This window comes from Equus quagga, chromosome 22 (assembly GCF_021613505.1).
Source record: "Equus quagga isolate Etosha38 chromosome 22, UCLA_HA_Equagga_1.0, whole genome shotgun sequence".
NCBI classification, from domain to species: domain Eukaryota; kingdom Metazoa; phylum Chordata; class Mammalia; order Perissodactyla; family Equidae; genus Equus; species Equus quagga.
In genome coordinates this window covers 35159331-35174451 of record NC_060288.1, presented here as the reverse complement: position 1 = coordinate 35174451, position 15121 = coordinate 35159331, and the positions used below count along the sequence as shown (strand labels likewise).

General features: G+C 41.3%; 1 protein-coding gene across 1 annotated transcript in view; it reads right to left on the bottom strand.

Annotated features, from left to right (window-relative positions):
* CSMD1 (CUB and Sushi multiple domains 1) overlaps positions 1-15121 on the bottom strand; it is a 1825670-nt gene that overhangs the window by 695729 nt on the left and 1114820 nt on the right. The window contains exon 6 of the mRNA XM_046648453.1: positions 79-191. Coding sequence (XP_046504409.1) covers positions 79-191 — 113 coding nt within the window. The remainder of the gene's footprint in view (positions 1-78; positions 192-15121) is intronic.

Sequence of the window (15121 nt, the reverse complement as noted above, 5' to 3'; positions counted from 1 at the left end):
GAATCGTAAAATTTCAAGGTTGGAAAGGACCAGAATGTCTTCTGCTATTTTTTGTCTTGTAAGATGGAGCATTCTTACCTTGAAACTGAGCATTGAATCCTTTGCGTCGATGGTTGCTATCAGATGTGAAATGGAGTCGTAACCAGTTCTTGCTGCTGATGACTGGGGAAGGAAGGTTCATGCCCGTCAGCCTGGAAGAGAAGAGGAAGAGAAGATCTCCCTTGTAAACCAACAGAGCGAATGTCCTCTACCAAACCTGCTTCTAAAATGGACTCCCAACAGTCTTTATTTTGAGATGCTTAAAACAGAGGTCATTTATTAGCCACTTTTACACCTTAAAATGATTCAGGTAATATATGAAAATGCTCTACTATCTTTGATGGACTCAAGGCTTTCACAGATACTGGATATTTTGATTCTTCTTTATTAGTGATGGGTGAATGAGAAGATATTCTTGGATCTCACATTTCTTTTCCTCAGGATCTCAATCACAATGAATTATAAAAGAAAAAGAAATAGACAAATGATAAATTCTGCCTTTCACTATTTGAAAACTCAGCAATTCTGTTTCACCTGAAACAGGCTCAGATAAACTGATTTCATGCTTGATACCATGCCGTGTTTCCAGTGTCCCATCTCCAGAACTCACAACACAGGCCTTTCCTACTGAGGGGAGGAAGAGGAATCTTAATGAGATGGGTGACAAGGACTGTCAAAAAGATGCAAAATGGAATAGACCCATGTTTGGTAAAGTAGTGCATTGAACACAATTAAATCTTTCAAAAATAAGACATGATCAATATCTGGTTAAGCTAAAATATCCAGTCCGCTTTACAATGTATAGTTTAGCTCTCAGAAAAAAAGCAAGCAATCTACTTGCTGCTATTGAAAACTTCGTATCATCACTAAGGAGAAAATGCCTTCCGATGCCCATTATGGGTACAGCAATGCATTCAGTTTGGGCCACTGACATGAGTATCACTGAACTGGGATGCCTCAGACATCCGACCACGCGTCGGCTCCACTTGTGCTGGCTGAGGCACTGGATAGTTGAGTTATCTTTTCTGAATCTCAGTTTTCCAGTCGGTAAACTCGACTTCAAAACACTGACATTGAGAGGTTGAATGCGATCATACAGATGCACGTGTAATCTTCCTCCCGCACATTAATGTTATTCACATGTGGCTAGGCAGTGTATAATTATTTTGCATGTCAGCTGACAAGTCTATTTGCAAAATGATGCTTGTTAGTGTAGATGATCTATAAGGGCCTAACCATTGGCTTGTAGCTGAAGCCTGTGGTGCCTTCTGTGGGCTGGCCTGTGAGCACTGTAGCTGCTCCATCCAGCTAGAAACCTTATCCTATGCATGGGATTTGCCAGGTACGGGTTCCTGTGTAGAGCGTTTCCCTACTTACTCTATTACCTGGAGGAAAAGCAGCATCAAATGAAATATGTCGTCAAGCTTTCCGATGTCAGGGTATTCAATTTCAACTCTCAGATTTAAAAATGTGCAGTATCTGTTTAGAGTTAAAAGCCAAACCTTGACTGTAACCAATTGCAACAGTGTTTATGTCACTGTTTGAAATAATCTTCTGTAAGAGGAAATACACCACTCAGATCTGCCTATTTGCTTGGATTTATGTCGTACTGACTGGTGAAGTCAGATATGGCTGGTTCCAAGGAACATTTCATCATCCCAATATTTTGTTTGAAGGTTCCCCTCCCCTCGATTTTTTTCCTGGTGAGATTATTACAAATTCCATTTGCAATAGGTCACATTCCTCTTTGACTAATACAGACAGTGGCCAAGAGAGAAGCAAATTCTTTATTTGGAAACCTATGGTCTATCCAGCTTACCTACACTTTACTCACTGAAATTTTTATAACTGAAATCTATGTTTATTTTATTATTGCTTTAAAAATATGTTTTTTTTCTTAATTAGATTCTCTTGGAGTGGTTGTAATCTCAAAATCTAGGTGGAATTGCTTTTTAGTTGCATATCAACATTATCAATATGCGTAAATAACACCTACCCACAAAAATGATAGCTTTTCTTTAGTCAATGAGCTTCATCTGTAAAGGGCTAGACAGAAATATTTTAGGGTTTATGAGTCACATGCTCTCTGTTGCAACTGTTCAACTCTGCCCTTGTATTACAAATACATTCACAGAATGGGGGTGGTGTGTTCCAATCACACTTTACTTATGGACACTGAAGTTTGTATGTCATATCACTTTTCTCTGTAACAAAATATTATTTTCTTTTTGATTTTTTTCCAACCACTTAACAACATAAAAGCCATTCTTAGCTGCTGGGCCAAATGTGGCCTGTAGGCCCTAGTTCACTGACCTCTGCTTTAGTATATATGGGACAATTTGTAAAAGTACTGAGCAGGAAGATAATCAGATGATGTATATAAAACTAGTGTAACTGAAGTTTCAAAAAGTATGTAACTCTTGTACAGATTCCTTTTATAAGGAGTCAAAGGTGAGGCCTTAGTTATAATTATATAATTCATTTTCCAGGGTTAGAGTCAAGCCAAGCAAATGAGTCACACTCCAGAGTGGACCAATGTGCATGGACTTCTTGACCTGGCTGTGTGAATTAAACAAATATCCACATCCTCTTTTTTGGGGAGTACCAGGAGGAGGCAGTTGTTCTATATAAAGACTATGCTTAGAATTTTGAGTTTTCCTGTCACCTTCCGCAGGCCTGGGGCTAAGCTTAGAACTGTCATATAATGAAAAGATTATGTTATAAAGTCAATTATTCCTTCATTACAAACTAATTTAAAGAAAGCTGACTAATATGCAAGTCAATGGATTGTATTGTAGATTTACTAAGAACTTGGATGATTCAGATATGATTTACAGGGAAAGAACTCAACTGAATACCTTTGTGGTAAGCAGACTAAAGGCTCCCAAATGTGTCTACATCCTAATCCCCCAGAACCTGTGACTGCGTCAGCTTATATGGCTAAAGGGGACTTTGAAGACGTGATGAAGTTACAGACCTTGAGATGGGGAGATACTCCTGCGTTATAGGGTGGCCCAATGTAATCAAAAAGATGCTAAAAGTAGAAAAGAGAGGCAGAAGAGAGAGTCAGAGGGAGATGTCACTGTGAAATAGGGTCAGAGTGATTCATGTGAGAACTCCACCCGTGGTTTGCTGACCTTGAAGATGCAGTAAGGGGCCACGCACAAGCCAAGGAATGCAGGTGGCCTCTAGAAGCTGGAAGAGACAAAGAAAAGCACTCATCTCTAAGCCTCCAGAAGGGAAGATAGCCCTGCTGGCACATTGATTCTACTCCAGCAAAATCTGTGTGAGATTTATAACCATTAGAGCCATATGATAATAAATACGTGTTGGTTTAAGCCATCAGGTTTGGGTTAATTTGTTACGGCAGCAATGGAAAACGAATACAACCTTTTAATTTGTTTACCCTACCTTCTATTCTAAAACAGTCCTGAGAGAGAGGACACGTGGAAGAACATGTCATCACTCTGGTCCTACGAATAATCTTAGAGAAGCAGTTCAGTTTAAGCCCTGCCTATAATTATCAATGACTGAACTATCATTGTGGGAGTGACGTCTCCTAGGAGCCCTTTACACTTCTTAGCTATAGTTCTTTTAAGTTTGCAGGATTTTGTTTTCTAATAAATAAGTAGTTTTGGAAGTGAGAGGTAAATTATGGAGCAATTGTGGGGAATAGGTATGAAGAGTGCGCATAAGATACAAAGTAGAAACATTTTAAAGAGAAAAGAAGAAATAATGGCAGGTGTCAACAAATGTCTTTGTCTGTTAGCTTACAATATACTCACCATTTTTTATCCTAAACATATAGAAATGAAGGACAATTACCTCATGAAATCAAGTGAAACAAAGATCTCTGGCTTTAAAAAATAAAGGATGATGGTGAGAAAAAGGAACCCCTCAATGTCACTGGCAGAGAGAGGGTCTTTCTGAGGGAATGTTAGCCTCATTTCCTTTCCGGAGCATCTCAAACTCATAAAGCTGGACAGGGAGGATGCTGAGCAGGCCCTGTAGAGGTGGCTAAAAGAATTGGTAGTTCTCCCTTTTTTTTCCTTTGTCAAGAACGCCAAATAAGCAATTTAATCCATTGGCAAATTCATTTCTTTCCAAGGATTCAACAAGGTTTTGCCTCTGCCAACAGTGAAAATAACTGTAGCACTCATGGGATACTTAAAGTTAGGATGGCTTTCTTTGAGCCGAAACAGAATAGGCCAGTCTGTTCCACTTTCTCCAAATAGTTTTAACATAAATTTTAGGATTCTATTTATAACACATTATAACTTCTTTTTTCACCTAAACTCCCTCAGCCTCCCTTTTCTCATATGTGATATAAGGGGGCTGAGCACATTGTTCTCCTCAAACATTATAGCCCCGTGTCTCTGACTCATTCATTTTACTTATGTAACTTGAAAATAGAGAGTCAACTTGTCAAGATAATTTTCTAAAATGCACTTGGAAATGCTAAAGTCTTTTAAGAGAGCTCCGTTTGAGTACTTCTCTGACGTTAAGCCAGATTACTTATGTCTTTAGAAAATCATCATATAAATTGTGGGGGGTCTCTTGGTAGTTAAACCTCTTTAATGATGATGACTAAGAAGCCGGAAAGCATTAATACCATCCCCGCTGACTGTAAATTACCCGGCCTCCCCAAGGAGACTAAAGAATTTACTAAACCTATTACTTCGAAGAGACCGACTGCTTGTCAACTGGGCAAGAAAGCCGTCTAGAAGTTGTGTTAGTTTTTCCTGTGCTCCTGTGGACATGTAATCAACATGATTAACAGAGTGGTGTTTCATTTATCTCTGTTTTGTCAAAATTAAATAGAATAATCTGATCAAACAAAGGGCTCCTGAAATGTCATATTTCTAACTGAGTGTTATTCTCATTAATAATGACATCAACTGTCTAATGAACATTTATTGAGTTTATACTGCCATTCCAAATCTTATTTTGGACATTGAACAAAGTAACAATGGAAATAAAAGGTAGTTCTCACCTTGGGAGAACATGAAGAGAAGAGCCATATAAGTGTGTGTATGTGTACATATACACAGATCCACATATAGCTACAGATAGACATACAATAGCTACACATTTATATACAAATATTTCTAGAAATTTAATCCTAAAGTCCTATATACATATATATATATTTTATATATATATATATATATATATATATATACCCTCTGGGAAAAACAACAGAAAAGCTAAAAAAACACCCATAGACTACTTAAAAGCATACCACAGAAGACTTGTCTGTTAGAAAGTTCTGGCTTTCATCAAAATTGATACTTTCTAGGAGACTTTTCTTTCACTTGTCACAGCATTCATGATTAGCTCTCTCTAGGCCCTCTCTCTGCTGGATATGAACTTTCCTCTCTCTGGCTCTTTCTTTCCTTGAGGCACTTAGGAAAGTTCTATCGTTAGTAGGCACCAGTAGCTACATCCGTCCCTTGTGTAATTTCAGCCACTCTTATGACTTCAGCTGTCACCTGTACCCTCAGACAGTCTGTGTTTTTTGCAAAAATAATTTCTATTCTCTGGAGTCCTGCATCTTCCCCCGACTGTGGCATGCTCATCTAACACCCTCGCCTTGCTTTCTTCACTCAGATATGCTTGGCTTCCTTCAGCCCCCACTGAAAGCCTCATGCTCCTTCCTTGCTCAGGGTCTTTACACAGGCTTGCTCTCTGGCTTGGGGTCCAGCACACCCATCTTCCCCATCACCCACTTCCTCTTCCCTTGCCTAGTGATTCCTGGCCATCCTTTAGACACCAGGTGATGTGTCACATTCTCAGGGAAGCCTGACTTGACCATGAAGATGAGATTGTTCCTCTCTGGTTGTGTCCTCTCCAACACCTTGGACTTATCCTTCCCCAATGGAACTGTGAGCCCATTGAGGATACAGCAGGCACCTTATTAATTTCCCTTACCTTTGCAGTAGTTTGCATACACCAGTCTCAATAAATCCATAATAAATGGGCTATATGCTTGCATTTCTGCTCATGATGTAAACTGCCAAAACAGCAGCGCACTCTAAGACTATCAAAAGTTAAGATCATGAAGAGAACACCATTCCCATCATTACATGCACAACTGTTCCCATGAGGTTACAATCTGCCAGGTGTGAATGCTGAGTGGGTCAGATCTGGTATCCAGGGAACTGAAAGTGGTGATACGGCCTCAAGTCAGTGAGAATGTCGTCGGTGTCAAGGAAGGAGCAGGGGGACAAAGATAGAACCTATTAGACATGGGGCAAAAGATCCCAATTGTCAGTGTCGCAATCCAATGTACACATCAGGATAGATGCGGAGAGGGCTGATGGCCACTCTGAGTTTATTATAACCAGCGTTTCAATATATACATAGCTTACATCTGTTAAACATACACAGGTGTTCTGGATGAAGCAATTAGCGAATGCCAAGAATTCTTAGTGATTTCTCAAGGAGCCCTCCCTTGGCCTCTGTTTTGATATTATCATGTTATTGCTGTGCTCCTATATTTTTGTCTCGGAGCAGGCAAGGTCTTTTAGGCAACGGTCCCTCCTGCTACCGATATCCATATCATTTCTCCATCTGTGCCCCGGGGCGCTGCCGCCTGGCTTAGGTTGCCCCCCCACCCCCCTGGAGGTCTTACCAGTCATTGGCTAACCGGCCTTCTCACCTCCGGGTCACAGTTTGTTGGCAAGCCTTTTCCAGTGATTATTAACCCTTCCTGTGTCAGGGGCGGCTACACCAATCCAGACAAGAGGGATCTGAGAGCAGGTCATGAACATGTCTAGGACTTCAGCAAATCAGGCATTAGGAATTAACCCAAAGTTCACGCAGAGAGAATCATTTGAGAGAGAATGTGACAAATCTCGTGCTCTAAAGCTTAAGGACTAAATGTCAGGGAATTGCTCGGAATGAAGCCCGGGAAACGGCTCAGACAGAAGAGTAATAGGATAAGACAGTCAAGAGACAGCTGGCTCTGACAGCATTTCTCAGCGGAAGGTCCTTTGGGCCTCTCATCCAGCGGAGCGACAGAGGAACGAGGCCAACATGGAAAGTGGCTTCGCCAGGGGTGCACCTTTTCCTCTCCTTGACTGGAGAGCTGTCACACCCCACCCAGAAATCACTGGCATGTGCCCTTTCCCTGTGGAAAGGACCTGCTTCACATGTGACACAAGGTCATATCTGGTATTAAAACTCTCAGTTGCAGAAAACTAGTCTCAATCTAAGTCAGTGACTTGGAAAACGAAAACTCCAGCATGTGTTTCTAATCCTCTGCTCCATCCAATATCCCCGTATGTTGTTGAATGACTATCTGCGACGACAGGCGTCTGAGGTTTGCCAACAGGGAACAAACGTCCTCTGCCTCCTGTATCACCTGGACTTTCAAAACAACCCACAGTTGGCGCTAGACATGGATGAGTATCAATACCACTTTTTGATTATTAAAACAAAGAATATATACAGATAGATTTCTACAATAAATACACACAGTGAACACTCTAAGACTGACAATAAAAAAAAATGTGAAATGACACTGGATTTCTGGATCACTGACCACTTTCTCTTTGATATTATTTTTGGCAATATATATATTTTTAAGACATTGTAAAAAATATTTCCCCTCTTAATCTTTGGCAAAGCTTAGTCTCATCCTAGCCCATTTCAAGAGTCTGAAATGAGTCTCTTTTTTTTAATCAAATTTCTTATGTTGCTTCATATAATGACACATACCTTATGCAACCAGCTGGTAAGACACTGCCACTACCTGCTACAATTACCATGGTAGTAACTGGGCGGTCCATGGTGCTATCTCAGGGGGTGCAAGGTGAAAAGATCAGCAGCTTTTGACACCTGGGATCATCAGAGATCCTGATGCCTCTGAACCTTAGCCAGGCCTCTCCATCACAGTCCAACTACTGCAAACCCACTCACACCTCACACAAGTCCATGCAACCTTGGGTTCCTGCCTGTGGCTGCTATTTCTCCAGCTGGTAGGATCTGTGGTCGTTGTCCTTACGTCACGCATGCCATCAGAGAAAGCAAGCTCCCCACACACATGGCTCTGCATTGAGGCCAAGGAGCGGCTAGGGCTGTCTAATGGAAGCCCACCCACTCTTCCTCCCTCATGTGCAGATCTCTGTGACCCTATAGTCATTTCAAAGACAGACTTTGGAGTGAGCCTGACCTGACTGTCATGCCCTGTCCCAGCTTGGTGACTTCAGGCATTTACCCAATTCACCTGAGCCTCTGGGCCTCCTCTGTGTGAATAATTGCACACACCACTATGAACTAGACCCTGTGGGTGGCCCCCCAAGCATCTTTTCCTACTTTCCCCATCTTAATAGCTTTCAATTTTGTACTGATACCCACTTCTATCCCTAGCCGTGACGTGATTGGAAAGTAGAGAAAGACGATTGCTCGCTGACATTATTCATATATATATATGCACATATATACACACAATTGCATACTATTATATCATACATATGATATAAGATATATACTGGAATATATTTGTATGTATGTAATATATAGGTAGGTATACATGTAAGTACATCTGTCTATGTATCATGTTAAAAAGTTTCCAAATATTTTCCATTTCACATTGATGAGAATATTACTTCATTAATTTTTCAAATGTATTGAGTAACTTCTATGTCCCAAACGCTGTGCTAAAACACACCAGGAATACAAAGTTGAATAAGCCTTTGCCTCTGACTTCATGCAGTTTACCGTCAACCTAACTGAGGGGTGTTATGGGCTGAAATGTGGCCCCCAGATTCATATGTTGAAGTTCTAAGCACAAGTATCTCAGAATGTGACTGCAGCTGGAGATAGAATCTTTAAAGAGGTAATTAAAGCAAAATGAGGTCATTAGGGTGAGCCCTAATCCAGTAGGACAGGAGTCCATATAAGAAGAGGAGACTAGGACACAGGACGCACAGAGAGAAGACCATGTGAAGACGCAGGGAATGCATGGCCATCTACAAGTCAAGGAGAAAGGCCTGGAACAGACTGTCCCCTTGCACCCTGGGAAGAGAGCAATCCTCCTTACACCGTGATCTCAGAATTCCAGCCTCCAGATCTGTGAGACAATACATTTCTGTGGTTGAAGGCCCCCTCAGTCTGTGGAACTTTGTTATGGCGGCCCCAGCTGACTAACACGAAGAGTCACATAAATAAACTGATGACTGTGCCACAGGAGAAGAGCTGTATAACTGTGTCCCCAGAAAGCTCGCTTGCTCAGAAGGGGATGTCTCATCAGAAAGTAGGATGATGGCAGCAGAGAAGGCTCCCTGCAGACAGTGATGCATAAATACTCAGGATAGGGGGATGGACAGAGAAGAAGGGAGATCAGTATGCATACAGATGTTTAAGGGTGAGTCAAGAAGAAGTGTCCTCAAAGATGATGGACAAGGAGTGAGCAGTGAGGTAGGAAAATTGATGGACCAGAAATTAAGGGGAAAAGGAATCTTCAAGAAGGACAGTAGCTAGCTTCAAGAACCACAAAGTGACCAATTATGATAAGGCAGAGACATATGCTTTGGCTTTGGCCAAGTGAAAATCAATGACTGAACAGGGCAGTTGCTTTAATAACCCACTCAGTGAATCATCTGACCAAATTGTGGCAGCTCATATGAAACGGGATTGGGACATCCACAATGTCCGAACTTCAAGGGGAAACGTTCTTTCAGGTCACACCATGTTTAGAAATTTCTTTCATTGATTATATACCGTATTTAGGAAATACAGTTCCAACCAATCCTTTCTGAAGGTTGTGAAATGAACGAGAACAGAGGACAGCATAAGAAAAAGTATATGAAAGTCTAAATGGCTCAGAACACATGGAAACCTGCTACAAAGAGCAAGAGGACTTTAAGTTCAGTGTGGAGTGTAAGAGACAGGAATCAGCAGTATTGCACTTTCACTTTCATCCAGTATTTATCTTTTTGTGTCTGGCTTATTTTGGTTAGTATAATGCCCTCTAGGTTCATCCATCTCAAGATCTGAGAGGAGATGGACAGTGGCCATTCATCCATCTAGGCTGTTTGTTTGTTTGTTTGTTTGTTTGACTTAGAATAGGTAGGTATTCCTTCTCCCATTTTACAGAGGAGGAACTGAGCCTGTGGTGTGGACTTCAGATTTAACATACAGTACATGACAGGCATGTTTGTTTAAGGAATGTTGGAAACTGAGTTTATTGCCATTTAGATTTTTAATATGCACATCAAGGCAAGTCTGTGGGACTATGGGCCTGGTCAAAGACGAATCGCATCCCAACTTACAATCCCTTTGCCCACTGAGCCAACCTCCTCCTGGCATGTGAATTCTGGCTGCTTCTTGAAAAAGTGTGGGAGATTAGGTCAGATCAGCACGAAGTGAGTCTGCTGAGGACCCTGGGAGGACTCGCTGCTGGAGAACTTCAAGACAGTCTCCGTTGAGCTAAATAAGGGGTGTTGGTCTTTATCGCTCCTCCGCGTTAGATGCTCCTGTTTGCTGGTAGGGTTGACTATCCTATTTGAGCCATTTAACTCTCAAAGCATACTGAAAATCGTGAGACTATGTCCAGCCTGTTCAGCAGACGGAATTCCACAAGGGAATTCCATGTTGGAACAAATGGCAAGATTTCCTTCGTTCTATGGCTTTCACGGCTGAGTAATATTCCATTGTATATATGTATCTATGCATATACATTGTGTGTGTGTTTATATGTAGGCATATGTATAAATATATATCACATTATCCAAGGCAAGCCTTCTTACACTCATTGCTTGTCAAGGATCTGTTATGTGTTGAGGGAGAGAAGAGAGTGTGAAAGAGGCCAGTGGCTTCCTAGGCAGCCTGGTCACACCGCACCTGAAGCAGAGTGTCGCTTAGACACATGTGGCTGTGGTTTGTTAGAGAGTGAATATGGATATGCAGAGTTGAGGGAAGTAATTAAAGATAAGACTTTTCTTATTAATAGTCATAGAGTTAAACTGATAAAAAACAAAGAATACTTATATTTTTCTTCATGCCATTTTTTCTGTGAACTTTAATATCCACAGAGACGCTGGTGGGACTTAACCCGTTTGAAGGCAATTATTCTAATCAATTTCAATCTTCCCTGTGATTCTTCCTTGTAAGTCAGCAACAAGACAAACTATTGTCAAACAGTGGTCTTTAGTTATAACCTTCTTCAGAAGAATTGAAAGTTTGTTAAAAGAAAATAGCACCCAATTGGATAAAAATATCTATTAAATATTAAATTAAAAAGCATTCACTGGCATAAAAGAATATTCCAGAGAGAGCCAGCTCAAAGTGACATCCTGGACTATTTTTTCTTCCATAATCAATAAGTAAATAACAGATAAGCCAAAAGAAAAAAAAAAGATAACGAGAATTAAAATTAGCCACAAAAGTGCATCTAATACTCTGTCTTTTCCTGTACAGATACGTGTAGGTAGATATAAAAATGCTGTGCCTATTTATATACTATTTAAGAACCTGGTTTTCCTCTTTAAGAGAGCATTATAACTCTTTCCACATTAATGCATATAATTTGTGAATTTCATGTGCTATCTCATTGCATGAATATGCCATTACTTATTTAACCAATGCCCTAGCATACTCTTTCATATTATTTCTGATACCTTGATAAATTTTATAATAAACCACATTCTGAGGAGTATTTTTTGAATCAGTGCATTTATTTCCTTAAGATCAATTCCCAGAAGTAAAATTTCAAAAGGGATGCACTTCTTCAAGATTTCTTTTTTATTATATATGTATTGCCCTTTTAAAGAAAAAATAAGTTTTGGGAAGAAGACTTTCAAAGGAACTCCACCAATTTATACTAGAACTGGTTAGCTCTTTTATTTAGACCCAGTTCCACCGCCATCTTCTCCGTGAACTCTGAGCACATGTGGCTTGTTTCTGTGTTTTGTTATTACTGCATTCCTGCTCCGATAGAGCTGTTAGCGGGGCTGGCATCGTGACGCAGCAGTGAAGTACACACATTCCGCTTTGGCAGCCTGGGGTTCCCCGGTTCGGATCCCGGGTGCAGACGTGGCACCACTTGACAAGCCATGCTGTGGTAGGCGTCCCACATATAAACTAGAGGAAGATGGGCATGGATGTTAGCTCAGGGCCAGTCTTCCTCAGCAAAAAGAGGAGGACTGGCAGCAGATGTTAGCTCAGGGCTAATGTTCCTCAAAAATAAATAAATAAATAAATAAATAAATAAATAAATAAAAAGAGCTTTTACCATATCTATCTCTATGACGAGATCGAAAACTACCTGAGGCCCTGGCATACGCTTTATTAGGATGTGTCCCTGTATTAGGAGTCCCCATAACATAGCCACACACTGCTTCCTTCCCTTGATACAAGGAGATATAGGAAGCATTAAAAGGCTCCTAATTAACTCAGCCGTTGAAGGGCCCGGAAGGATTGTTTTGAATGTTGTTGCTGACATTACAGGCTGGTCCTCCCAAACCCTCTGATCCGTGGTTCATGAAACTCTGACCCACTGTCCCTGACGGCTGCCCTTCCCTATCCCTCACCAAACCCACACTGGTATCAATTCTTCATATTCTCTTGACTGTTACATATTTAGCAACTCATCTAAGAAAGGAAGAACACAAATTGTGGTATAATTCACTGTTTTGAGTTTCAATAATATTTTCCTGGACTCGACTAATCGTTTTCAGAGTGCCACGCAAATTTCCTATTTGCTGGCAGGTAAACAGAAATGTCACCTGTGGTTGTTAATTCCGGCAGCAGCGTGTGTTCATTTTATGTGTGTGTCTGTGTAGTCACTGGACCGAGAGGATAGTATATTCTCTGGATCTTAGAAGATTCTATCCAAATTGTGAAACAAAAGAAAAGTATCCAACATGTGGAGTTATGGCTTGGTACATTTTGGAAAAAAAGAAAGAGAAGGCACAAGCATTTCAGGAACAGCTTCCTCCAGGCTTGGAAACTGTGTTTGGATCCCTCGAGTGAGTGTTGCCTTGTGTCCAGGTGCCAGCCCTCGGCTGCGTGTGCTGCTGGAGGCCTGCCTTCAGGTGTTCTCCCTCATCCGCAGTCGCTCACACCGATTGCAGACAAAGAAGAACACGCTGAAATTCAGGCTGCGTTGCTTCAGACTCCACACAAGGAGCTTGAAAGGAGAGTTCTCCTTCAAAATGCACGGAGGAGATGAAGTTCTCTTTCCGTGTCGCTGGAGGATCTCAGCAGGTAGGGCCACGCCAATTCACAAACTTCCCAACACTCGACAGCTCTGAGTTTCTACATTTCTGCCCATTTGCATGACTGAATAACCCTATCTGGGCAGAAACACAGCCCCCAAAGCCCCAGAGAGCTGGAGGGGAAGGGACTCAGAGACAGCCATCCCGCAAAGCCCCAAGAGGACACAGCAGGGGTGGGGAAGTGAGAGGAACAGCCCCTGATGACCCAAGGAAAAGCAGAACTGAACCGAATGTTGGCTTCAGTGGCTTAGAGTATATGATTAAAAGCACAGCATCACTTGTTTCTTCTATTTCCAGAAATACTCTGGGAACTCTTTCCTGGGAATAAATTCAGTCTATTCTTTTTTTTTTTTTTTTTTGAGGAAGATTAGCCCTGAGCTAACATCTGCCACCAATCCTCCTCCTTTTTTGCTGAGGAAGGCTGGTCCTGAGCTAACATCTGTGCCCATCTTCCTCTACTTTATATGTGGGACGCTTTCCACAGCATGACCCACACCCGGGATCTGAACCGTGAACCCCTGGCTGCTGAAGCAGAATGTTCGAATTTAACCACTGCACCACCAGGCCAGCCCCTCAGTATATTCTCACTTTTCTGCTCCCTGTCCTTGTTTACCCACTCTTGAAGGTGCCACAACTCTGATCTGACCCAGATATGAATACGATAAAAATAGACGAAAGGCAACTCAACACGCCATGTAAGATCTACTGGCCTTCAGCAATTACAGCATTTATCTGATTCCAGGCTGGTGAGACCACATCCCATCAGTTAATGAATCTAAAGAGGAGCGTCTAGTACCAGTATCTGACTCCTCCATTCAACTCCAAATCTAGACAGTTGATACCAGGATGACTATGTGAGCACCTGAAACTGTAAATGAATGTTTCCTTTTCTCCCTGCATTCTTGGAAGGGAGAATATATTAAATAGAAAATTTATTCAATAAATATCAAGTGAGGGCCAGTCTCAGTTGCCTTGTGGTTAAGTTCAGCGTGCTCTGCTTTGGTGGCCTGTGTTCAGTTCCCGGGCCAGGACCTATACCACACTGTTAGTGGCCGTGCTATGCTGGTGGCCCACATACTGAAAAATAGAGGAAGATTGGCACAGATGGCAGCTCAGCACAAATCTTCCTCAGCAAAAAAAAAAAAAAGTAAGTAAATAAATAAATATTGAATGAACGTTTGGTCTATAAGGGCCTGTGACAGCTGCTCATCCAGGTGCACTGTACTAACACTTGTGAGTGCTCAAAGCACCTACAGGAGCTCTGTCACTCTCTCCTCGACATCACATCCCTAACCTATTTGTCACCAAGTGTGCAATTAGCCTGAGCTTCAGATTCCTCACGTGTAACTTGGGGATATAAACACCTGCCTTTCAATTTTTGGCAAAGATAAAATAAGTTCAATGTATATATGTTTCACAGTTTTACTAGATTTTGGATTTATTATTTCTTTGCTGGATGAGAGCAATAGCGTCTTAATTGATCCCCTACTCTCTAAAAAGCAATGATGGTGGTGATGATGATGATGGAAAATAATAGTTAACCCAGAATAAAGACTATCCAAGTGTCAGCCCCTTTTATATACTTTGTCATAATTTAATTAGTAAATTTGCCCCCATGCTGATTATTATTTTAATTTTACACATAAAAAACTAGGGATGTGTGAGAGTAAGAAGTTGCAAAGCTGATAAGAGCCAGTGCCTGAGTTAAACCCACATCTATTTTCTCTTACCTCTTTTACTAAGCAGTTCCTTCTCTACTCAAACTATCTTTACCTCTAGGGTTTCGGCTGCTTTCCTAAAGCACAGTTTGAGTCATGCCACTTCTTGTCTAAAAATATTCACTGTCCGTCTTCTCTTAG